This window comes from Rutidosis leptorrhynchoides, chromosome 10 (genome assembly GCF_046630445.1).
Source record: "Rutidosis leptorrhynchoides isolate AG116_Rl617_1_P2 chromosome 10, CSIRO_AGI_Rlap_v1, whole genome shotgun sequence".
NCBI lineage: Eukaryota > Viridiplantae > Streptophyta > Magnoliopsida > Asterales > Asteraceae > Rutidosis > Rutidosis leptorrhynchoides.
The window spans coordinates 334,559,253-334,586,955 of NC_092342.1; the positions used below are offsets into that span (position 1 = coordinate 334,559,253).

The window sequence follows — 27,703 nt, forward strand, 5'->3', positions numbered from 1 at the left end:
ATCTATTTGAAAATATATATATATATATATATATATATATATATATATATATATATATATATATATATTAATTGGAATATTAATTATTCATAAATAACTTGCAATGTGTATTTAAAAACTGATTTATGTATATTAAAAAGATATATACATATATATAATTTCAAGTTATTTATTAAACGATAGTAACATTCGTTTATTGATTCGATTGATATTTAGATAAGTTAACTAAAGCATTTAATATGAACCAGTAAAACACTAATTTGCTACAGTATTTTCAAATTGCTACAGTACCCAAAATGCTATAGTGTTTTCGAAAATCACTATTTGCTACAGTGAATTGACTTTGCTACAGTGAATTGCTACAGTAAAACACTATTTCAAAATGAAAATGTATGTATTACATGTTAACAAATAGCGAGACGATGATTTATAGAGGTAAATGACCAAAACACTCAAATGTATAAGTTATACCTCAAGTGGTATAGTTTATGGATGATTTAAGACTATATTTCGACAAAGGTACGATTCACAAAACGTAAAGTACAAGTTTTCTCAGTATACGATAGGACGTTCGAAAAACCAGAACCGGGACATAAGTCAAGTGATGACGTACGACTTATCGGAACAAAAATTACAAGTCAACTATGCACGTGAATTTAATATAATATATAATTAATTATATAAATTATATATTATAAATATAATATAAATAAATATGTCGACAAGAGTCATGACAAAATCATATGTGAGCTGGAAAAGCTTCCCATGCGATCGCATGGGAATTACACTGTCCAGCCATGCGATCGCATGGCAACCCTGGACAGGCCACATCTATAAAAGCCGATCATTTCTGGTTCTGAATTCATTTAAATTACTCCGTAAGTATTTATTTTATTTATATTATTATTATTATTATTATTATTATTATTATTATTATTATTATTATTATTATTAATCTTATTATTAATCTTATTATTATTATTATTATTATTATTATTATTATTATTATTATTATTATTATTATTATTATTATTATTATTATTATTATTATTATTATTATTATTCCTAATATTATTAGTAATATTAGTGTTATTAGTAATATTATACATAAAATACTACGACGAGGTCTTGAGCGTGTCACTTTCAAAATGGTTTTCAAGCGGGATAGAGCTAAGGAAATTATGGGTTATTGCCAAGGAGGTTATGGGTAATGTTCGGGGGTATATTTGTAAATCAAACCTAGTGTTTATCATCTCCGTTACTTCTACGTACTATCCTACAATATTGAATCTCAATATTGATACGTAAGCACTCATATTTTATCTTTTATATATTAATTGTGTATCCATGTCTAGTGCTCGAGTATATATATTTATACATACGTGTATGCTAAATTTCGTCGTTAAACAGTTTATAATAGATCATGAATTAAATACATATATTACTGGTAAAAGGTATATGATATACATGTTTTTGGAAAGCTGGTGAAAAATCAATAACTTTTCATTTAGATATCGAATAGTTTCGATGAACGGATTAAAAGATATGATCAACTGAATTATAATTGACGTTAATTGGAATTGCTTTTGAATCTGCAATTAATATTTAAACAACTTGTTTGTAAGATTGATAAATTGAATTTTTGAGTACTACCAACCGAGTAAATGAATCCTTATATAAGGTACATCTCGTTTTGTTGAACTATTGTCAAAATTGACTTTTTGAAACGACTTTGGATAACTTTTGTATGTCGATCTCGAGTATTAGGATTGTGATACACTATGACCTGACCTAACTTGATAGACATTTATTGACCAACATATGTTCTCTAGGTTGAGATCTACGGTTATTTGGTAATCCGTATTTCGGTCACATTTTGGTGAACGACTTTATATGCTGCTAAGGTGAGTTTCATTTGCTCCCTTTTTAATTGCTTTTGCAATCTATATTTTTGGGCTGAGAATACATGCACTTTATTTTAAACGCAATGGATACAAGTACATACTAAATTCTACACCGAGTTTGAACCGAAAATCCCTTAGCTTTAGTAACTAGTAACTGCCGGTTATAAGAACTGATGGGCGCGAGTAGTAGTATATGGATCCATAGGGCTTGATATCCCCGTTCGAGCTAGAGCACTAGCCTTTTAATGGATGTATGCTATTTGAGAAGCGTACACGTTGGTTTGCGTGTATTATTGAGATGATTATACAAAGGGTATAAATTATATATACGTTAAGTTTAGTTACCAGGGTGCTCAATTTCGTAGAATATTTTGATAAACGTTTCTGGATGAAACAACTGAAATCTTGTGATCCACCTTTATATACAGATTATACGAAACATTAAAACTATGAACTTACCAACCTTTGTGTTGACACTTGTTAGCATGTTTATTCTCAGGTTTCCTAGAAGTCTTCCGCTATTTGCTTAGATGTTAGACAAGCTATGTGTATGGAGTCTTACATGACATATTTTTCAAGAAAACGTTGCATTCACCAAATCATCACCATGTATCTTATTTTGACTGCATTGTCAACGGAAGTACTGTTGTAAACTATTATTTATGGTGATTGTCTATATGTAGAAATTATCAGATGTCGAAAACTTTTGATTTAAATATTCATTTATGGTGTGCCTTTTCAAAAGAATGCAATGATTACAAAACGTATCATATAAAGGTCTAATACCTCGCAATGAAATCGATGAATGACGTGTTCGTCCATATGGATTTGGAGCGATCGTCACACTTTACTAAGTCCATGGTCGCGTAAGCGCGCCCATGGCATATCTTTACTAAGTCCATGGTCGCGTAAGCGCGCCCATGGCATATCTTTACTAAGTCGATGGTCGCGTAAGCGCGCCCATGGCATATATTTACTAAGCCCATGGTCACGTAAGCACGCCCATGGCATATCCTCACTAAGACCATGGTTGCGCAGGCGCTCATGGCATATTTTCATAAGTCCTTGGTCGCGAAATGCCCTTGGCCGCTATACTTAAGACCATGGACGCATGGCAGTACTTTGTAAATCCATGATTGTGAAATGCTCATGGCCATTATTATAGTTCAAAACAACTAAAGAACTTTAGTTATCTTGAACTGGGGGAGTAACGATATACTAATATACTATCAGTACACTTTATCGGCATTATTATATGGGTTTATGTTTTGGTATTGTCCCGCATAGACATAATTGTCTAAATCACACCTATAGTATATCATTCATAAGTATAGGTGTTCGACATTGGAGCTGTCATGATTACGGCGTCACTTGGCGCAATAGATGCTCATTACGCATCATTACTTGGCGCACAAGATGCGCATCAAATATTTATTGCAACTTTATTTAGACTTGACAGTCTTCGAGTTACGTGCGGTGGCATATTATAAGTTCGACATGATACATTTGTTATATATCATACCGAACTTGGGGGACTTGATGATCCGCATAGCGCATCGGGCTATTACTTAGGCTTTCCTTTAAGCCTGGTCCATTAAAGGCCCGCTAGCCTTTTCCCCTCAAAACCCTAATAGGTCTCTATAAATAGAGGGTAGGACTTCTACCCTAAAGATATATCAATTAGGAGCTCAAACGCTCTCCTCTCCCTCTAGGGTTTTACCTACATCGCCGTGTAGGGTTTTCCCCTAGCCGCCAGTCGACACGCCTCGATGGCGGCCAAACAGCCATAACCACCCTCTCGAAATCATCATCTCGGCTAGGGTTATCACGGTAACCGGACCGGAGGTTAAAGCCGCTGTACATAATAAACCCTCCTCTATTGCACTCAAGCGTGTTCTCGACCTTCGGTGGAAATATGCTTGATCAATCAGTGTCCATAATCACTAATTCCCCACTCGCTACTCTGAATCACTTCGTAATTAACCAAATATTCATTCTACCTTTGCAGCTTCTTTCTTACTCACAACCCCTTTTCATTCAAAAATGAAGATTAACGAGGTTGACAGCAAAGTTAACCCGAAAACACTAATTATGAAGCTACTAACAAGCCCGGAGTCCAAATCAACAGCGTCACCCGGAAAAGAAAAGCAATCGATTCCAGTCATCGATTTGACTTCCAAGTCTCCGCTCACCAAACCAAGCCCCACCAAACGACCATACCAGACGCCACCACCATCGCAGAGTAAAAAGCCAAAACAACACGACACCACCCTTTATGATAATCCGATCGTATCGGATTATGAAGGGGATCAGCAAATTGGTAAGTTATGAGCATTATTTCATAATTACAACATTTGCGGTGTTTATCTTTCTCCGGTTAATTAATTTTTTTTAAAAATTACGTTGTTTTGCAGGCGGTTCAGTGTTTGACCAAGTGTTTCCCAGCCCGAACACTGTTGACCAAATAACCGAGTTGTTCCGCACTCCACCCGACTCTTACGGGGTGAGAGTTGACGGTTTAGCGGGATACACTTATGCTTCTTCTTCTGCGGCACTAGATCAACGCCAACAGATGAAGATGGCAATCCCAAACGAAGTTCGCCGCGAATTCTCGAAGCTTTCTGCGCTTAACGCACATAACGGCTTTGTGCAAAATTTTTATATGTCATTCAATTCTGCTTATGACATGATTTGTTGCCAAGAACAGTTCTTCAACGTTCTTGAGGCTGAAAAAACCAAGTATCTTATCGAGAAGGCCAAAGCTGCAGACAGCGAAAAGCGCTGTGTTGACCTTTCTTATGAGCTCACCGCAACAAAACCGTCGTCGATGATTTGAAACAACTAGTTTCCACTGTCGCTGAAAAAGAAAACAACCTTCAAACGTCTGTTAAATCACTAACAGAGGAGGTTGCAAAGCTGACCGCATAGCGGGACAAAACTCTAACTGCTAAAGCTGCTGCGGAGCTTGAGTTTTCAAAACTTCGCCAACATTTACCAGAGTTGGCGAGAAAAATTCTCAATTCACAACCTATTTCTACTCAATTTTCCACTTATACAGCTGCGCTACAACTGCGCGAAAGAGTGGAATTCATGGATTAAATCGCTGCCCATTGCTCCCTACCAGAGCCACTACCATCTGCAATAGATGACCGCTTATGTTCTTTAGCAGATGCTCGAGATGCATTTGATACTGCAAAAGAGAACATAGCGGATATTCCAATTCCAAAAATTACGGCGATAAGTGACCAGGATGATGCTACTGCAGATGACATCATGGTGCTTGACTTATCTAAGTAATAATTGTATTGTAAAAATTAGCACGCAACTATCTCTGCGTTGTTATTAATAAAATTTTCGCATTTTTGCATATATTTGCAAGTACTTTTATTTATATAGTGCTTTCATTAGTAATATTCATATCACGGACTTGTCCTTTGCAATTTCCAACTTTTATTATCGTGCACATAATAAGTATGTACTTTTGTCAAACAATCTTTATGCGTGTATATTTGTACGTTATGAATCTTCTAAGTCCACCAAAGCGATCCTTAGGCAATCAATTAGCATCGCGAAGCATCTAAGTATGGCAAAATCAAATACTTAGGTTTTTAAGTTCCTTTCGCAATAATTATTTTATGCGTAAGTGGGCAATTTTATCACTTCGCCACTTTATCTTCGCGGAACATACCAGCAATATGAAACAAAAAATTATAGAATATTTCATAAACGTTGAGTATTTCGCAAACAAACTTTTCGCATATTCTTACAAGTGTTTCTTTTTATACTCTTACAAGTGTGATCAATACTTTCAAAAATTAAAAATGAAAACACATAGAAAAAATATCAAGTAATCGCATTTCACTTAGTTCGTTGAATACATATGCATATTGATCAACTCATTATTTTCGCAAAGCTATGCATAATATCGCTTTAATAAAGCAGCATGCCACGCATTAGGGAGAGTTCGCCCCTCTACATCTGCGAGCTTATATGACCCTGCTGCATTGATTGCCACAACTTGATAAGGACCCTCCCAATTAGGTCCTAACTTACCAAGTTTTTCTGCTCTACTTGCATCATTGTTCCGCAGTACCCATTCGCCTACATCAAAAGACAAAGCACGCACTCTTTTGTTGTAATACTTGGCGATTTGTTGTTTATTATTTGCCTCTCTAATAGCAGCCATTAACCTTCGCTCTTCTATGAAATTCAAATTTTCGCCCAATGCATCATCGTTTGCTTCTTCATTAAAGTTAGCGACTCTATGCGATTGGCACAAGAATTTCAGCGGGTATTACTGCCTCAGAGCCATATACTAAACTAAAGGGTGTTTTCCCGGTGCTTTTTATGGAAGTAGTGCGATGTGCCCACAACACAATGTGCAATTCATCCACCCAACCAGTTCGCTTTTCGCATAACCTCTTTTTAATACCGCTCACAATATCGCGGTTGGTTACTTCACATAAGCCATTAGCCTGTGGATGTGCCACTGATGTAAACTTTTGGACTATTTTTAAATCAGTGCATCATGTTTTAAAAGGATCTTTCGCTATTTGGGCACCATTATCACTAACCAATTCGCGCAGAATACCAAATCTGCAAACAATATACTCCCATACAAAATTACGCATTTTCACTCCAGTGATAGTGCGAACCGCCTTAGCTTCAACCCATTTTGTAAAATAGTCAATTACCACAATTAGGAATTTGACATTGCCGGGACCTGCGGGAAATGGTCCTATAATGTCAATAGCCCACTTGTGAAATGGCCATGGCAAATTAACAGGGATCATATCGTGCCTTGGCATCCGATTTTGCGGAGCATGCCTTTGACAACTTTTGCAACGCTTAACAATCTTTGCAACATCGCGGTATAAGGATGGCCAAAAATAACCCATCCGCATAATTTTCGCTGCAATAGTTTTATAGCCTGAATGCAATGCGCAAGAACCATTATGCACTTCATCAATTATCATTTCTACTTCAATTGGGCCAACACACCGCATCATTGGACCGCAATATGACTTACGATACAAAATGTCAGTTTGAATGATGTACATTGGTGCTCGCTCTCTGACTAAACGAGCTTCACGCTTATCACTTGGCAAAACGTCATGGCGGATATATTGCAAAATTGGTTCCATCCAATTTGGCTGTTCTTCTACAACGAACGCCACCATTAAATCGTTATCTATTGATTTGCTTGGCAACTCCTCGACCCAAACTTGTTTTTGAAAGTGCGAAAACTTTAAAGCGGCCAACTTACTCAAGGCATCCGCCTTCTTATTTTGACTCCTTGGCACTTGTGCAAGTTCAAAATGCTCAAACCGCACAGCTAATTCTTTCAACAACTGCAAATATTTTTGCATTGAGGAATCATGTGCTTCAAAAGAGCCATTAAACTGATTTGCCACTAACTGCGAATCTGTAAATTCTCGCAACTTGGTGATATGCATTTTACGCGCAATATTTAAACCAGCAAGCAACGCTTCATATTCCGCTTCATTATTTGTTACATCGAAATTGAAACATAATGCGTATGTATGCTCCTCACCACATGGGCTTGCTAACACTAAACCCGCACCAGTGCCTTCTGCACACGAGGATCCATCAGTAAATAAATCCTATGTTTCGTCAATCACTGGCTTTAATTCTATTCGCTCATTAATCACCTCCAACTCCCCAGTCATTTCGGCGAGATAATCCGCCAAAACTTGGCCCTTTACAGCATTGCGCAGAAGGTAAGAAATCTGATAAGCACCTAACTCTACTGCCCACAACGCGAGCCTACCAAATATCTCTGGTTTTGTTAAGACTTGCTTGACCGACATGTTAGTTAGCACATGAACTGGATGCCCTTGGAAATACCTTCTTAACCTTCGCGATGTTAATATGAGCGCATATACAAATTTTTCAATGGGCGCATAGTTTATTTCGCTTCCTGTAAGAGCTTTACTGACAAAATACACAAGTTTTTGTATTTTATCCCTTTCCGCAACTAAAACTGAGCCAAAGGATTCATTTGCTACCGATATATAAAGGAAAAGAGTTTCGCCATCAATTGGCGCTGTTAACGTAGGCAAAGTTTTCAACAACTTCTTCATTTCCTGAAACGCTGTTTCAGCCTCACTTGTCCAAACAAAACTTTTTTGTTTTAAGCAACCTTTTAAAGTTTTGAAAAATGGTAATTGTCTTTCAGCGGCATTTGACAAAAAACGCGTTAATGCGGCTAATTTTCCCGTCAAACTTTGCACTTCTTTGACCGTCTTAGGCGCAGTCATATTTTCAATAGCCGCAATTTTCTTTGGATTAATTTGAATACCTTGCTCAGTAACAAGATATCCCAAAAACTTCCCTTCAGTTTCACCAAAACTTCACTTTAGCGGATTAAGTTTCATGTTTATTTTGCGCAATGTATCAAATGTTTCTCGCATATCAGCAATAATACGCTCTTGCGTTGTGCTTTTAATTACCAAATCATCCACATAAGCCTCGAGATTACGCTCAATTTGGTTTTCAAACGCAGTGTCAATTAAGCGCTAATATGTCGCACCCGCATTGATTAAACCAAAAGGCATCATTATGTAAGAAAATATGCCTTTGCCTGTATGAAAAGCGGTTTTACCTGTGTCTTCCCTAGCCATTGGGATTTGATGATATCCCCTCGCCGCATCCAAAAAACATTTATATGGAAAAGAATGCAATGATTCCACTTTCAAATCAATTTCTGGAAGTGGATAATTATCCTTAAGGCACGCTTTATTTAAATCCTTGAAATCAATGCACATTCTCCACGAACCATCGGGCTTTTTCACCAAAACTGAATTTGCAATCCATGATTGATACTGAACTTCGCGTAAGATTCCAGCTGCCACCAATTTCGTTACTTCTTTGCATAGCCATTTAGCGCGATCTGGAGCCATGCCTCTACGTTTCTGTACTACAGGTTTTAAAGCAGGGTTTACATTAAGTCTGTGTTCCGCGATATGACGTGGAACACCAGTCATATCGTTTTTGCACCAAGCAAAAACATCCATGTATTGCACAAGTAACTGCACAATCTGTTTCTTGGTATCCGCACTAACATTGCATCCCACTTTAATTTTCTGATCGGGATATGCAGGATTAACCACTACCATGTTGTCCGTGGCATCGGCGGTTTCTTGAATTGCACTTTTCACATTAACAGCCGCACAAATAGGCATGACGCTTGTTGAACTTATCGTCGCAACACCTTTATTTTTTTGCGAATTTAATCATACCATGAATGGTAGATGGAACAATTCCGAATTTACCCAGGGCAGTTCTGCCTAACAACATGTTATAGCGAGAAGAAGTCCGTATAACATAGAAATCTAGTCGCGCTTGCCGCGCTAAACTATCATCATTTTCATCAAAAAGCTCGACATCCAACGGTAATATTCCCATAGGCAATGAAGATTCTCCCGCAAAACCAGTTAGCGAGGCTGCGGTTGGCTATAAATTTGCTCTAATACTTTCTGGCAGTTGAACAAAACATTGCTCATAAACAATGTCAACGTTGCTTCCGTTATCGACGTAAACTTTCATACTTGTGATTCCAGTTTGCGCGATGTTTCACGATACTACTATCGGCATTTCAGAGAAATCGTTGCTTTTCATTTTTTGGAAAACTTATCGGCGCAGATTGCCAGTTTTGATACATTTTTGCTGACTTTGGCTTTCTTCCTCTTTTTTGAGCATTAGCTTGCATGACAACAGGAATACCGCGATCAATTCCCTTATTGGTCATTACTTCAATTAAACAAGCAAATTACCGCCAATTATGAATGTATGCACCTATGAATCATCAAATTAACACATGATCAGAGTTAAACAAGCCAATTAATTGTTTGATAGCACGAAACAAAAAATTCCGAGTTTAATTTTAAAACGTGTTCCACGGATGGCGCCAATTGATCAATCCATAATTAATAAGTTACTTAATTAAGGATTGAGTGCAATGAGATTAAGAGGGAGGATGAGATGTTTGATGATTATTTTGGGCCTTGATGATCGTCTTTCACTTTAACAATCAAGTGATCAACCACCCCGACCCGGTCTTGATTGTTAGTTAGCATGATTCACGATGTAAAAGTTCCTTGGGCAAGATCACAAGAGAAAATTACAAAGGTCTGAGCAAATGGCAGAGAATCAACAACCTATAAATGAGAGATCAAGCTCCCTATTTATAGTATTCAAAATATTCGCGGTCTGCGGATTGCTTAACTATCAGCGAAAACTTAGCGAAATGACTCGCAGTCTTTTATTAGTGCGGAAACGGATCCGCTATCTTTATTTTCTGCGAATATTTCAAGCTTTTCGAATATACTTCGCGTAACTTCTGCTTTTAACCATTAGTAAATAAAATACACATATACAATGCTATGTATATGATTATCGGTTACATTTGAGCCTATTAGGGCGGCTAAATACCCTTGCATTCTTGCCTTCGCCATTGTGTATAATAATGCAAAAATTGATCTGTTGCGATTTAATTTTTTGATAAACGAATTTTTATTGATTTGATTTATGAAAAAAAAATATATTAATTACCATATAGGTCTTTCAAAATTTTACGTCCTTCCAACATTTTGGACCCTATTCGGTTCCACCATGCCCGAAGACACCCCTTGACGACGTAATCAAGGGCGTATCTAGCTTGTAAGCCGTGGGGTCGTGTGACCCCGCTAGTTCGGAAATCTTTTTTACCGAATGCTCTTTAAATTGTATAGGATACCACTAAAATCAACTATAGGGCCCCATGTATTTGTGGGATTTATGGTTTTTGGGGAGTAAACAATCACTAAAATACATTTCAAAAATAACTAGACTTGAAAAAAAAAAATCAGGACCCCATTAGATTTTGATCTTAGATTCGCCACTTGAAGTAATCATGCTTGAACAAATGACATACTCGTACAACATTAGGTCATGATTACATTAACACAAGTGAGTTCAATTCTTGAGATAAGAGGGTAAATTCTTATTTACTATTCATTTATGGTGTTGTGATAGTTGTAAAGTGAACTATAATATGAACCAAAATCAGAAGTTATGGTAGGGTTATTGGATAAGTGGGTTGATGTATATATTAGTTGGGGGAATAGAATAGAAAGAAGCCTATGGGGCATACTAAGGGTATACACATGCTAACCACCATGGAAGCACATATAGATACTTAGATGAAATCCCAAAAAAGCATAGCTTTGGCTCCTCTCCTTTTGTAACTTTAAATTCACACCATTTGTTCTTGATAAAATATGATAAGTTTTATGATTATAATAACATAAAAAGGATGATTGATTCATTGGTGACACCTTGGCTTCGGTTCATCTAAATCCAGCACATTTTAGATTTGTTTCTTCAATTCCTCCTTTTGATTTATTACATTGTCCTAAAATAATCTAAATACGATTGAATTTGTGAGTCGAGTTAAGGAAATTGTGTACATGTGCAAAAACAATTGAACCTGTTTGATCATGTAAAGTAATGATGGATTTTTAGATGAAGCGTGATGAAGTTGTGCTTATGATTAGAATAAAACATTCATGATTAACAAGTAATACTCTTGTCGCACAGAAAGATTATCTTTATATAAAAAGAATTAATACTTGTTACTTTATGAGCTTTTCTTTTTAGTTGAGTAACCCTTTTATCTTCTTGATCGTATCAAGGCAGAAGGGGCGATCATTGAAATCATGTGACTAATTGCTTTTCTTGCGAACCCTAAAAGCATAAACTATAAACCGTTGAGTACATTTAAAAAAAAAAAAGAAAAAAAAAGACAAAACTGATATAGAAACGAAGACATTTTTAAAAAGAGCAACAATCGAGAAATTCAACAAGGGACAACGGGATAGAGGCTCGTACCTACAACGTTACAACCAAAGTTACCAAGAAAACTATCTATAATCTACAAGTCTTTAACCGAGGCCCACCCGCTAAACAAAACCATCACATAAACAAATCGAACAAATACACAAAACCACAATATGTCAAACAACGAAGCCCGAACACCTATCAAAACAAATACAACGTTTACCTGTGGAAGCACCTTATTAATTAAGATGGCCGTTTCCCGCCAAATTTTCTTACCCGACTGAGTACATAGGTTCTTTAACAACATAATTATGAGATGAACAACATACTGAAAAAGGCCAACGAAGCATTGCTTCAATGGCATCCCCTTCACCTTGTGTGTTGGGGCTGGGGGTTAGGTCATATGTTCGAGTCTCGCTCTGCCCATCCTATTAATTAATCTGCCTGAAATATGGATATCTAGATTGACCCAGAGGGGTTTTCTCCCGGATCCATTCAGGATTCAAACCCGGTTCGCCTGCCCCTCGGGATGGTTAAAGAATTGGGTTCCTGTAATGCGATTCGGGTTTTCTCCTAAACGCGCGCGTGTGTGTGCAAATGATGAGTGTCGTTGAAATAAATGATACACCGATGCAAACTTGTCGTTCAAAAAAAACAACATACTGAAAAATGGTAGCTGATTTACAAGTATAATTAGAGTATTAAGATTTTAGACAATAAGGTAGGGCTGCTAGGCTTTATGACTATCATTGACCTAAACCAAAAACCAAAAGACTTGCGTAGCCCAAATTGTAATTGGGTCTTGGTATGTCTAATGTCTTCTATTTGTGAAAAGCTGAACGTTAATTGTAATTATGAATGGGCTTGACCAATATTTATTATGTAGCAGTTTGTTTAATTTGAAGTGAACTAGTTTGCCTAAGACCATGTAAAAATGTAACCACATAGAACAGACCAAAATGGCCCTTGACAAGTGCAGGGATTATGCTTGCTGTTTGGAGTATAAACAGACAGATGAGAGTTTATTTATAAGGCAAATTGTTTGTACAACTCAACTTACGCAAACTTACGCAACATACGCAACTTCGAGATATTTTAATTATATAATTTGAAATGTGATATGTAACTTATGGCTAGTATATATAAATTAATTAAAAATGTGAAATAATAATTATGAGATGATAATTTATTAAGTGGGCGTATGAATTCGCTTTGTGACAATGGTTACATAAAATATATGTTTACCTGAATTGGACTCTTACCGTCTAAAGTGAGGATTGTGTTTTAGATAAAGTGAGAATTGTGTTTTAGATAATAATTATGAGATGATAATTTATTAAGTGGACGTATGAATTCGCTTTGTGACAATGGTCACATAAAATATATGTTTACCTGAATTGGACTTTTACCGTGAGGATTGTGTTTTAGATAACGAATAAAATACATCCATACATGATAATATAAATATAAATATTAAAATTATGAGGCAAAGAGATAGTAATACTCCTCCGTATATGCGCTGGTCACTGTGTTTTATAGTTCATTTCTTTCTTTTTGCAAAATATGATAACACACATACATACATCGATGCATACATATACCACACCCTTTAAATTATATCAAGATCTGTAACTCTATTATAATTAAGGAGAATGTTGATGCTTGCTAATCCCTTTGAATCATGACTTGAACAAGGTATATATTTATATTGAATCGTTCATGAATTTTAGGGGTTTTTATACAAACTAGGGTATAGTGATCAAATCTAGCTGTATCTAGTTTTCCTGTTAAAATTGGTGATTGTTATAGTTTGTTAATAATAGATATATGATGTATGTATGCTTATTATGCTTAAAACATGTTGAAATTGTAAGTTGGGGTTTTGGTCAAAGGTAGGGTTCATATGAGTTTTGACATTAATCTTGAATTAATGTGTTGTTAGCTTGTGTTTATGTATGTTAATTGTTGTATACATGTTAGTGCTTGATTGTGAACCTTTAATTTGGTAAAAAAAACTGCTCGAAACTCGATTTTGGTGGGTGAAACCCAGAGGGACAGCAGCTACGCTTATGCTACTGTTTTTTTGCTGCTGCGCGGGGCAGTTTCTACTGCAAAATTGCAGCTGGAGCTGCTGTTTGCAGCCGTATATGCTGCTGCTATGTTGCTGTTCACCCACTGTGACGCGCATCGGCTTGGCGCAGTCGCAGCCCGATGGCCGTACACTTGTTTTACGGTTCGTGTGTATGTTTGACCGCCCGTTTTACCCTTGACCGACTTGTTTGGACATGTTTTTTAGTATATATTTAAGTTTATATATATGTATATATAAGAGTGTATATAAATATATATACATAAGAGTGTGTGTGTGTGTGTGTGTGTGTGTGTGTGTATATATATATATATATATATATGTATAAGAAGAGGTATTTTTCCATCTTCAGCTCCACTATTCGCCACGTGTTACGTTCTCAATGGATTAATAGGCACCCAGGTCGGGTGACCCATTCGCTTCATTTTTTTAGCATCCAAACCGCCACGTGTTGGCTTTCCCCAAATTATTTCTTTCTCTATTGACTTTTATTACATCACCTGCTTCTTCTTTCTTAATTGAATCGGAACGTTCGCCACCACCTGCTTGTTTCACTCAAGGTTTGAAGTCCACGTTTCTGCTTCCTACTGAGTACTGACAGACAGCCACTTTGTGTATGCACAGGAATTCTTATTGCATGCCACCTAGCCTTCTAGCTCTTCTTGCATATCCCTCTAAACTGTAAATTAGGGTTTTCTTTCAGATGACTTGCAATACTCTTCTCCCTAACATCTGACATCAAAATTAGGCATCTTATTTTATGCCTCTTCTAAATTGATTGTTGTTGTCTTTGAATAGTTTTGGGTCTATAATTTGGGATGTCTCTTCAAAGCAGCAATGATGTACTGTTGAAAAGTGATTTTTCACCTCTATATGATGTCGATTCATCGAAAATTGTATGGTTGCAATATTCAGTGTATTTGATTCTGTATTATGAATCATGTTTACCTGATTAGTTACAACTTCTGATTTAAAGGCCTTTAATTTGAGAGGTAGATATTTACGTTTTGTATGTTATTCATTACCCATATACGTTACTTTTTGAGCTTACAATATTTAGGTACATGTGATGTGATTTGAAGCAACTTGTATTTGATTCACACGTAATTTGAAGATGCTGATATGAATGAAAGTTACGGAAGTGCGTGAAAACTAAATACTATCTAGGTTGTCTCTATGGAATCAGGTTTAAGGGACGTGCCAAGAATATCATTTTTTATACCTATCTGTGTTGTTGACTTCATTTTCATGTGCTCTTTTTTCTCTCAGTTGATTGCTGCTGTAACTAAAGGCGGCATTAGGTACTATTTTCCTTATTTACTTCCTGTGGTTTGTTATCTAGAGCTTAGTTAAACAGTGTTTTTTACACACTCGATCAATTGGTTGATCAGTTGTTGAAGTTGGCAGCTACGACTTTCTATGAAGATATTATTGCAAAAGGAGATAATCAACCCAAATAAAAAAGAAGCGATAACAGAGGATTTGTTCTTTACAAATAATACGACAATATTATGTAGCAATTTATCTAAATGATTTAGTCTACTCTTTATTTACACTTGGTATAAGTCTTTCTTTGATAAAAGTTTATCCTGAGTGTTGTTTTTTTTTTTTTTTTTTTTTTTTTTTTTTTTTTTTTTGTATATAGCTTGAGGTTGGGATGAATTCTTGTGTGGCAGAAGAAGATTTTATTGGCGGTAATATTCAATTACTAATTCATGAAGACTTTGATTGGTGGATTTTTTTTTTGTTACTATAAACCATGAACCATAATAGCTTACTGTTAGTAACACTTAAAGTTGTGTTTTGTGAATTAATAGTCCATTTCATCTCGTTGATAAAGTTCGTTTGCTTCAGAAGATTTGTTGAAGGTGGGTGAGGAAGTTAAGGGTCCATTGACTGAAATGTTCATGCCGAAATAGCTGTGACAGTACCGAGGAAGGTATACTTTAGTTCTGTTAGTTGTTCGTTCGGTTTTTACAAAGTGTAATCATGTCATAATTTTGTATGTTTGAGTAACCTCGGTTGCTTATTGTGGTGAATTTTCATTTCCTACGTATTACTCATTTGATTATTTTAAAGTAATTGATATTGTAAAGCGGGAAGGAATACCTGAAGGATTTGTTCCACTTTTTGCTAATGCTACTCAACAAGAGGCTATATTATGGTTAAAGATATTGAATGTATTGTGTTGCAAACCGTATTGTGTACTGTCGTTGATGTTAATTCCCGTTGTTTTAGTTTTGATTCTAATCATTGCTTCTGATAATGTGTCGTGAAGTTACGTAAACTTACGTCAAGTTACGTCAAGTTGCTTAAACTTACGTCAAGTTAGGTCAAGTTACGTAAATTTACATCAACTTACGTAAACTTACGTCAAATTACATAACGTGAAGTTACGTAAGATTACGTAACGTAAAGTTACATAAACTTACGTCAAGTTACATAACGTGAACTTACGTCTAGTTACGTAAGCTTACCTCAAGTTACGTCAAGTTACGTAAACTTACGTCAACTTGCGTCAAGTTGCGTAAAGTTGCGTCATGTTACGTAAACTTACGTCAAGTTACGTAAACTTATGTAAGCTAACGTCAACTTACGTCAAGTTACGTTAAGTTACGTCAAGTTACGTAAAGCTACCTAAACATACGTAAAGCTACCCAAACTTACATAAAGTTACGTAAATATACGCACTTATGTCAAGTTACGTAAACGTACGTGTTAGGCGCACTTACGTCAACTTACGCACTTACGTCAACTTACATCAAGTTGCGAATATCCGTACGTTACTGTAGCTTCCATTCTCAACTGTGTTTTACCAAAACGACACTTATTTAAGAACCAAAATATAAACCAAAACAAAAATTCATCCTTTTTTGGTTATATAGCATGATAATACATAATACATTGTAAACTGTAAACTAGATCTATAACTCTAAGTAGCACGTAGTAATGAATATAATGGATTATATAACAACATAGATTGGAGCACATATCGCACCATAGAACACCTAAGGTATGCGTAGCTTAAAAGAGCATATCATGATTTTTATTAACTATACAAAAGAAAAAATAAACATACATGTAAAACTTTTAATGAAAATAGAAAAGATTATTTATTATTGCAATTAAGAAAACAACAACAAAAAATAAACTTACCCAATTCTAATCTAGCTATCTTCACTGTCCTAATATCCTTTCGAATCATATAGTCGCTCATTTGAGTTGGTTTTTTTCCCGAGACACTTGATACGCATAACCTTCAGTCATGATATCTTTGCCTCACTTGAGATTCAAGAAATAACAACTTCAATTCAGACTTATTATATAAACAGATGTTACAGTGGAATCACCAAATCAATTACACCGGATACAACAATATTTTGGACCTCAGTAAATCACTCAACTTATAAGAATAACATATTAGAATAACTAATTGTTACTCGAAAAAACTTAGTAAATCCAGATCTTATTACAGATAGTTATATGAACAAATATTCAAACTGGATTAGGTACTCACCAAATTAGTCATGGCAATAGGCTCACCGGTATGAGTGTAAACATTACACATCACCTAAAATATCCAAATTCATTTAATTTTGAACATATTAAAAAAGGTTAAAAAAGACAACATAAATGAAAAAATAATAAAAATGAGAAGTAAGGCTCGGATCCGTGTATAGAATCAAGCAAGAGAACATGAGTCACCATGGTTACAACCTGTAAGTTGCCCCGCCATGATACGGACCCAGTTTCCTCGTTGCTCGACTTAACACCCACACATTCATCATCACAACCTTTTTTTAAACCTTATTTCTATGAGCCTCATTCATCCTTACCGGGAGATGTAAGTAGCATGATACATTTCGTTCAATCGTTAGAAATAGAAGATGTTACCATGACATTGGACTGCAGCCAAACTACGTGGAGTGGTTGCCATGTCCGAGGCCGACAAAGCTCCTCGAAACGAATTAAAGTCAATTCAACAAAAGTATCAACCGTCACCACCCAGTTTAAATCAAGGTGAAGTAGTATGAACAACAATGTTGCAACACATACATCGGATCACCATGGCTGCAATGCCAAGATATGATTCCGACTGCAAGGCTCAATTTATAAGCTTTTATTATCATAGCCTTGCATTCATCACCCATCAGCATGGGTGCACCGCATACACGATCATGCAAGAAAATAACACATCATTTTATCAGCATGTGTGTGGTAGAAAATTTATCAAAACAACTTTCAAAGCACCTTCATACTGAGATTGAATTCGTGAAAACATAGTGTATCCATTCTAACAACAAATACAAATCAAACTTCTGATATCCATCATATTTCATCGTCAACATCAAAAGAACACATATGCAGCAGATGTTTTAAGCTCTATAAAACATAGCATACCCAACTGTGCAACCATTTGTTTATCAAATTCAAAGAAAAAGATACAACAATTACAAATAAGCAAGCATTAATAGTTGTGGTAAGGTCTGTAAACCACAAAAATCAGCCACAACAGTATGCAAACAACTTATATTTGATAATACTTAAAACGGACAATAGCGATCAACAAAGCATCGAAAAAGAGGGTGTACTAAACGATTGGAGCCTTGTACTACATACCAAATAACCAACAGAAAATCTTAGATTTTTTCCATCAAGTAAACAACAACAATCAAAGGGGTATAAACCTAAATCGTATTTTTAATTTCTTTTTTAAGATATATGAAGATTAAACTCTAACGATGAGGATAAAGGAAAAGAGATTTACCACCATCAATAACGATGAAGCGTATGATAGACAATCTCAAACGGAAGATACCCTTACCACCGGGAAAAATCCGACGACTGAAACCCTAGTAAATAATCGTAAGTTGGCAGTGAAAGAGTAATTGGGTGAAAAAAGATAAACAATTTCAAGCGTAAAGCGCAAGTCAAGTGCATTGAGAAGTTGTACATCATGCATTAACAATGCAAAGACATTGAGAAGTTGTACATCATGCATTACAATGGTAAATTATTGTTTATAATTCTTTTAACTTTTAGATAAAGGGATAATATTATAGTATGAACTAGTGAAATGACCCGTGAAATCACGGGTTTGTTTAAACGAAACAGTTTAATGATATATTTTAGGTATTAAGTGAATGTGAAAGTTAAAGTCATTTAATTTAATAATCCGTGTTCCACGGATTCCGACTAAGAGTGAATTCAAACACATTTGTAATAATTCCATCAAAATAGTCCTTGTATATTAACCTTAAAATCTCAATAAAGACACTGTGACACTAAATTATCCTTTATTAATAATTAACAATTATAGAGTATAAAAGGTAGTCATAACACTAGAAGTGCAATTCAATTTCAAATATAATTCCATTACAACAGTGCATGTATTTCATCCTTAAAATCTCAATAAAGACAACAAACGATAGCTATAACTAATTTATCCACTATTAACGATTACAAAACGCATACACAGTTTTAGATTCAATAATAATTGAGTACTAACCTTAATCATCAAATAAGTCGAGTGATGATACACGTCATCTAAGAGTTTGAACGGTGGAGCCAAAACCCATGCATCATTACCGAACCAAATTAGAACTATAGGTTGTGAGCTATCAACAAAATATTTATGAGGGATAGAAGATTCAACTCATTTAGTTATGTGCATGTTGAATTCCTGTTACGTAATAAGATCAAAAGCTATCCAAAAACATAGATTACCTTAACCGATAACAGTTGAGACATGCGATGGGTTGATGAAGATTTAGTTGAGATGAACCTGCTTTGCGGACAGGGCAATTGTACATTTACAATGGAGATAGCAGCGTATTGTTTCTCCTATAATACGCATTCGTAACCCGCTTGTCTTTCAGAGATACTTTACTTACAATCATTGAAATACTCTGTCACCATACAAACATCTCCAATAACCATTTATAAACATTAACATAACCCCAAAAAATGTAAATGGCAAGTAAAATATTATGTAAACACTACTTAAACTAAACTAAACACTTGTCACTACTTAAGGAGGTTGAAACTTTAGAGATAGTGCAAGTCTACTGGTTGGATACTTTTAGCATGAAAACACATTATGTGAAATACGGGCTGATTTACTATATTCAGTGGTCAAAAAGATATCAATAAAGTAAATTCACAGATGTGAGATTACCTATTCAACATGTGCATCATCGATTGCCTTAGCAACTAAGTCCCCATTGTTGATATCAACCACATGCCTAAGACCTGTGTATTCTGAAAAAAGTACCCACATAGAGTGGTTTCAAAACTAACATAGTTAATTTATGAGCCCACAACATATCAAGAAATAAAAAATAATGTCATTTATATGAATACTCACACAATAAAATAATAAATTACCAATTTACACTCAAGGCGATCAATGAATTACTATTTTTAAATCCAAAATAGGGATGAAATGACCCATCATCTCCAACTTACGCATAAACACTGCAATAATACAATTGATAAACCAAAATACAACATATAACTATCATATTAAAATTAGATGACCAAAATATTTGTAACGTGTTTAGAAAGGGCGGGAATCTAGGAACCCGTAATTTGAGTAGAGACAGAAAATTACGAACCAGTATCTTTTCAGACTTATAGTGACAACATGCAAACATGGTTATGATCATTACAGAGAAAAATATGGAGCAGTATCTTTTCATACTTGAAGTTAACCACGAGTCAATTAGTAGATGATTACATGAACCAAATAACAACATGAACCCAAAATAATCGATGCATTGACGATTGTTACAAAAAAAAAAAAATAATAATAATAATAAGTTGCAGTTGAACACATACATTACTTCAAAGAAACAAATAATTTTATCACAAATAGATATAAGAAGAATACACAATATGAGTGTCAATTCAGAAAACTTACAAAAAACTCAAACTACCCTCAATGTTAAGATTATCGTTCTTATAAATGAAGATTCTTGCTCTTTTCGGTGTCTAGCAAACAATGAACGAAAATGCAAAGTCCATCCAAAAAATCCCCTCCATTCATTGTATATACACTACAACGCAACAATTCCAAAATCTTATGATTTTCAATCTTCAAAAACTAATAAAGAAAAATGAAACATCATTAGACTAAACAATTCCAAAATCTTTTACTCCATCATTAAAAATATCATTTTTAGCATACAGACAATATATGAATATATATACAGTATTGCACATATTAAATCTAACCTCCTGCTAGATTTATAGTGTAATACCTTTTTAAAGTATAAAAAACTCAACTAATTCTGAGACACAAGTATATGAACCAATTTTCGGGTCAAAACGTGTAAGTTGGCAGGGACACGCTAACCCTGTGTGCCGTAGCACCCACCAATCCCACCCCGAAAGAGACCTGTGCCGGCAAAGTACCTCCTCCCAGGTACCACAGTGACGGCAAGGCGATTTTTACCCCAGCTAGCTAGACCCCCGAAACACTTCACAAATTTCCCCCCGGAGGGAGAAATAATTCCATGCGGGGCGCCCAGCCTGAGAATCGAACTTGCGCCTTTCTTCGGGTCAAAGCTTCCCCCACTGTGGGTCCAGGGATCAAGGCATCGGGTACCGAGCCTAATCGCCTTTCTTCGGGTACGACAATCGTGATTCCTATTAGCAAACCCTAATCAAATTTCAAAATAAATCTAAAACGATAAATCAATCATATATATTTGATATACAACAAATATTAGAAACGAATTATAATGTAATTATATGAATATATACCATCGGTGGAGATGTCATCAGGATTTGGTATCGCCGCTGCCTGTAACATAGTGTTCGAGAAAATTTATCGAATCTTGATGTGTGATTTTATACAATTGAATCGACTGATAAGCTATATAATCGACCAACTGAATCGATTAATTATAAGATCTCTTAGACTTCCAAGATAACATTTAGATTCATAATCTCAAATCACTCAGTCATAATGAACCGATTTGTTGATGATTTGAATTTTGAAACCCATATTTTTCTCAACATCTAGCGTCTGTGAGTTTAGTTTAAGAGTTTACGATTGAAAATTGAAAAGAAATTGAATGCGAAGTTAGGATTTTGGTTTGACAATAGCAGGTTTTATTTTACAGAATTTTGTTTAGATAAACCCTAGAGGATTTGTGTGTTAAGGAGTATTTAATTGTATAATTTTATTTTAATTCTTAATTAATTATAATAATGACATCAGCCTTAGATTTTTTTCATTTTTCTTTTTTAATTTTTTTAATAAAGAAAAAAGTTTATTTATGATATCATCAATTTAGAGATATAATAGAAACTATAGATATAGAAGATATGAATATGAATGAATATGAATATGAATATGAATATGAATATGAATGAACTTGATTTTAAAGACAAAATCAAGTATTAAATTGCGAAGTTTAATTTATACACAGATATAAATGAATTTGTACATTAACTAGTAAATTTATTTATTATATACTAACTAGTTAATAATTCGCGTTTTTGCGGAATTTAAATATGAGTTATTGTTGTAATTTTGTTGAAGTGTTGTAATTTTGTTGAAGTAGTTTTTTAACGACGAATTTTATAATCGTAATTTATATGAATTCTGTAAACTATAAGAATAACTTAAGTTGTTTTTAAATGCGTATAAGAATGGCACTTCTGTATAACAGGTTTGGATTCCTTATATTTGCAACATGTCCACCATGATGTTTTTCTTATCCATTGAGGCAAGTGTACCCGTCAACGTATTAATTTTGTTGGTCCATGTACCATGTACATGGCCCATTGAATACTTACGATCTCTGAACAAATCCGCATGTTATAAAAATATAATCAACTAATTACAAAAGCTAACACAGCAAAAATCAATAAATATATTTAAGACTGCTCCTAACCGTCCGTCAGTTTGCTTCCGTCAGTCCATGTGTCAAAACTGACAGATTTTAACGGGACGTCAACTTGGGGCGTCAGTTGGGCGATTGACGCAAAATAAATGTCACCTTTGCCTTCAACCAATTAGATTGTTTCCTTATTTAATAAATATATTCATTTTTCAAATAATTTATTTTTTCCCACCAAATTTCCAATCATATTTTATCACATCACCCTACTCAATATTTGATATAAAAAACTGACACAGCGGTTATAAAATGTCAGAAATTGACACTGCCTAATCACAGTTGGTCAAAAAGTGCATAAACTGCCCGTGATATCACACACTAGAAGCAGTCCAAAGGGTTTAAAATCCATAACCCGTCTATAACCCTTAATTGTATTATACGGAGTATAGTTATATATTTAAAGAGTTCAAAATATATAATTCTTTTGGGTTATATATATATATATATATATATATATATATATATATATATATATATATATATATATATATATATATATATATATATATATATATATATATATATATATATATATATATATATATATATATATATATATATATATATATATATCTTTGGTAATTACTTTAACAACTCATTGTTTCTATTAATCTTTGGTAATTACTTTAACAACTCATTGTTTCTATATATATATATAGCACTATTAATCTTTGGTAATTACTTTAACAACTCATTATTTCTATTATCATCTATGCAACGCTATGGAATATTTGGAGATTGCGCAACTGCATCATCTTCAAAGACACATCTCTCAGGAAAAGTCATGTGATCGATAGCATAGTGGCCTCAAGCTTTAATTGGATTATGGCAAGGTTTAGAATAAAAAAATGTAATTGGAACGTTTGGTTGCAATTTCCGCTTTCGTCTTTGTAATTGTTGTAATTTTGTTGTAACTGTTCCTTTCTAGCGTCTAGCTAGTTTTTTCTAATAAGATTTCAGTCGTTCGAAAAAAAAAAGAATTATAAATACGTACATTAATTATTATAATTTTCACGTAACAGATTATATAATTTATTATATGCTAGAATTTGTTATAGATCTATGATACTTTTTCGTATATTTCATTATATTTATCAATTGTTTAGTTTATTAACATTATCTGAATTAATTATTTTAACCATTACTTAATTACTTTAAGGGTATTTTTGGTAAATTAATTGTAAATTTTTTATTATAGCACTATAAGTTCAAAAATTCTGAATGGATGGCTAGATTACAGAGGTATTGATTGTAATTTTTCTAATCCAATGGCTTAAAATTAATCACAAATTAAATAATTAGTCTATTAAGCTTTTCTTTTAATATATAGTAGAGATAGAGATAGAGAAGTAGAGATAGAGATAGAGATTAATACCTCTAGAGAAGGAAGATCAGATCAGATTCATAAGTTTTAGCTTGGTTAACTCGATTTAGCTGAATGGTTACTGCCCTTCTGTGTGTTCGTGAGGTCTTGAGTTCGAGTCTCACCTGAAAATTTCATAATGCAATTTGCATTGCAGTTGGTTATGAAGTACTTTAGAGGCATCATTGTCTGAGCATGTCCAATGGCAGTTGTTCAGAGGGTGCTTCCCGAAGGTGACTACATGCAGAGCCCGTCCGATGGCAGTTGTTCAGGGGGTGCTTCCCGAAGGTGACTACATGCAGCTAGAGCCCGTTCGATGGCAGTTGTTCGGTGGAACATCATATCTTTGACGTGTGAAGCGAATATGACCGGGTGGTAGGAACTTCTTTGATGGTTCCGTCAATGATTCCAATCTCGTTGGTAGAAAAAAAAAAAGACTAACATATCCACTTTGCATATCCAAGTGAACCTGAAATAATTGGTAAGGAGCGAAAACGAAGTGGTCTTTAAACAATACTATGATATAGAATAGAATTGCAGCACAACGACGAATATCTGAAATTTTTTTACTTAAACAAGATATAGGTTATAAATTATTACAAGATTTTATTATTATGATTAAGCAATAAATGTGATATTCCGTTCCTTGTTTAAAACAGGGTGTTGCAAATTACCATGTTTATCTACAACTTGTAGCTATTATACATATTATAATGTCACATCTACTCTTAATCAATTAAAACAAATTAAACCAAATATCTATATATAGCTAGCACCAGAAATACTACATGACCATAGCTGGCGACTAGATTTATTTTAATATGTTACATTGTTGTTGACTTGTTGGCATTTACAAGATTATTCATTACATCAACTTGTACCCTAAGAGAAAGTATATAATCCAATGCTTCTTTGATGATGGTGAATTCATCCATGGATTCACCACCTGGTACGAGTCGTTTAAGCACTCGTGTTCGCTTCTTCACCAATATTTTAGCAATACAAGTAGCATTATTCGATCTACGGGGCTCCATTTTCATCATTCGTTTACTAACACCAAAACACTTTTTCAAAATTTTCTTGCTTCTTATTCTCTTGTGACAAATCACCTTTTGTTGTGCTTCTTGATCCATAATATTATTTGATAGATTGCTGATAAGAATCTTGTTTTCTTCATCTTTTTTCGCTTCAGAAATTAGAGCTTTACTCCAACAAGTTGTTGCATTTTTAGCAGAAGCTAAGGCAATGTCTGCAGAAAGCTTTATTTTCTTCTTTCTTTCAAATAGACTCATTTTATTCTTTGTTGAACAACATGTTTTAAGACCCTGAATCCATTTCTTGATAAATTCTTTTTTGAGTTGGCTAGAATTGGTCATTTTGTTCCTGGAATTTAATTAAGATTAAGATTATCAATTATTATAAGAAATAATATCATATTAATCCAACAATACGTAAATTTTCAACCTTGTGCTTAATTATTACTATTGTAATTTGTAAACATAAATTTCATGTCACAAAAGTTACAAGAATAAGATCATATTAATCCAAAAATACGTAAATTTCAACCTTGTGCTTAAATTTATTAATGTAAACATCGAAAAGTTGACATATCTAAATATGCATACATAACTTCCTTAGATCGAATATGCATACGACATGTATATGAACTTTTTATACTACATAGATAATGAAACATGGTATATTATTTATTATCATTATTCAAGATATATATGATGTTTCATATAAATATTTGTAGATGTTATAATTATTATTAATATCCAAATCCAAATTAAGTCGATCCATATGTAACTCTTCTTATTCACAGAAGCACAAGCTTGAATGCATAAAATTCAACTCAGTAACATATTAAATTCGAATGACTTGAACGCATAGATTAATGTAAATTATATTACTTGAATGCATAGAATAAATTCATGTGACATATACTACAATAGTTAATGAAGAAATCACTAAATTAAAAGAAGTAATAAAAAATACTGAATTGAATGTGTACTTACCTTGTAATATAAGAACCTATCTATTGATAAAGATTATTCATTTGAGGTGGAAGATAAGTGAATGTTTGCAGAGGGGTTGGAAGAACAAAAGTGTAGCAGAAGGTGAAGAAAAACAAAAGCTTAGAAGAACAAAAATAGATTTATTTGTTAGTAATTTATTGATTGGAATGAAAAGATGAAGAGGTGGGGCTACTAGGAAAAAATGCACATGCAGTCACATGGATATATATTCATGGCCTACAATCTCCATTAAAACCCTAATTAAGAGGGAATACTTAATTTTAACGTACTAGCAATACAGTTTTAATGAAAAAATATGGAATTTTTATTTATTATATTTATATCTATGTATAGTAATTATTCATTAAAATATCGTTACGTGGCCGTGTTGGTGCATGAATCCCCAGTCGTTATTTATCTTTATGTTTAACACATTTCGGTTATGTAATAATGTTTACTCGAGACTATTGATTATATTTGTGTGTGTGTGTACTTAACTTGTTAAATGATCAATATGTTAAACTGCTCAGACAGTCGACCGAGTGTGTGTACACACTCGACCGACTGTCCTACTCAGTCGACCGACTGAGGGGACACACTCGACCGAGTGTGTCTGGTAGGCAGTATATATACGGGTTTAGCCTAATTGTTTGAGGTTACTCGTCCCATTCACCCTAAGTCGTAGGTTTTCGTCTCCAGAGAACCCTAACACCATATACCACCGAAATATATCGTCTAGGTGTTGATCTAATCTAGTTTTGGCTCTAGGTTTGATCTATTCGATCCCGAAACGACCCATATCTCGGTTTAACCTTGTTCTAGTGTATTCTGCCTCTAGAATAGATTGCAAGCGACCTAAAATCCTAAGTATAATCGTCTACAAAGTGGTATCAGAGCTGGAGTTTCTGGGTTTGCTTGATCAAATCGTTTTTGGGTCAAAAATTGGTGTTTTTGGTGTTTTTGGGTTTTTAGTCAATTAATCTGCTTTTCTACGTTATTGTTGGTGTTTTTATTGTCAAAAGGTGTTTCTGGAGTCATCACTATTATTTTCTACGTGTTGGTTTTGTGTTTATCATCCATAATCGATTGCAAAATCGATTTTTGTCTAGAAACCCCTAATAGTCGACCTGCGCCTGTCAAGAACACACTCGGCCATGTGTGTCCTGACAACCGACTGAGTGAGTCCTTAGATCGACCGTGTGAGTTGTTCAACCGACCGTGTGAGTTTTACCAGAGCCGTGTTGGTTTCCTAAAGTCAGTCGGCCGTGTATGTTAGTCACTCGACCGTGTGAGATTGTCAACCGACCGTGGGAGATAGATAATCGGCCGTGTGAGTTAGTAATACCCAAGGCTCAGCTTGTAACGAAGTGCTGCCAAAATTTAGTCAGACAATCGACCGTGTGAGTCATACACACGACCGTGTGTCTCATTCAATCGACCGTGTGTTAAGGACAATCGACCGTGTGACTTTAAACAGCTCATATTTAACCTTACGTTTAATACTCAATCAATTAAAATGTCTGACACAAACGAACAAGTGATGAATGAATACAGTGCGTTAGTAATTGTACCTGGAC

The 27,703-nt window shown here is 34.6% G+C and overlaps 2 protein-coding genes and 1 long non-coding RNA gene across 3 annotated transcripts; 1 reads left to right on the forward strand and 2 right to left on the reverse strand.

The window, feature by feature from the left end:
- Nucleotides 1-5,817: 5,817 nt before the first annotated feature.
- On the reverse strand, nt 5,818-9,109 carry LOC139871370 (uncharacterized). The gene is made up of 5 exons (XM_071859088.1): nt 8,704-9,109; nt 7,577-8,259; nt 6,479-7,528; nt 6,276-6,379; nt 5,818-6,166 (listed from the first exon to the last, which is right to left on the reverse strand). The coding sequence occupies exons 1-5, from the start codon at nt 9,107-9,109 to the stop codon at nt 5,818-5,820; spliced, it is 2,592 nt and encodes an 863-aa protein (XP_071715189.1).
- A 4,179-nt stretch (nt 9,110-13,288) lies between these two features.
- Nucleotides 13,289-16,105, forward strand: LOC139872351 (uncharacterized). The gene is made up of 5 exons (XR_011767010.1): nt 13,289-13,439; nt 14,894-15,134; nt 15,225-15,346; nt 15,479-15,527; nt 15,651-16,105. It is a non-coding gene; the product is annotated as an uncharacterized lncRNA (long non-coding RNA).
- Nucleotides 16,106-24,757: 8,652 nt separating this feature from the next.
- LOC139873481 (transcription factor IBH1-like 1) lies at nt 24,758-26,250 on the reverse strand. Its single transcript, XM_071861412.1, has 2 exons — nt 26,127-26,250; nt 24,758-25,491 (listed from the first exon to the last, which is right to left on the reverse strand). The coding sequence occupies exon 2, from the start codon at nt 25,482-25,484 to the stop codon at nt 24,933-24,935; it is 552 nt and encodes a 183-aa protein (XP_071717513.1). The 5' UTR covers nt 25,485-25,491; nt 26,127-26,250; the 3' UTR covers nt 24,758-24,932.
- Between the last annotated feature and the right edge of the window lie 1,453 nt (nt 26,251-27,703).

What these genes read in the sequence shown, in the direction of transcription:
- LOC139871370 (XM_071859088.1), bottom strand. Translation starts at nt 9,109, where the DNA reads ATGCCTATTTGTGCGGCTGTTAATGTGAAAAGTGCAATTCAAGAAACC. An exon ending in TTGGTATTCTGCGCGAATTG is followed by an intron (nt 6,380 to 6,478) that starts GTTAGTGATAAT and finishes GCACATCCACAG; the next exon opens with GCTAATGGCTTATGTGAAGT. An exon ending in GATGAATTGCACATTGTGTT is followed by an intron (nt 6,167 to 6,275) that starts GTGGGCACATCG and finishes CCAATCGCATAG; the next exon opens with AGTCGCTAACTTTAATGAAG.
- LOC139873481 (XM_071861412.1), bottom strand. Translation starts at nt 25,484, where the DNA reads ATGACCAATTCTAGCCAACTCAAAAAAGAATTTATCAAGAAATGGATT.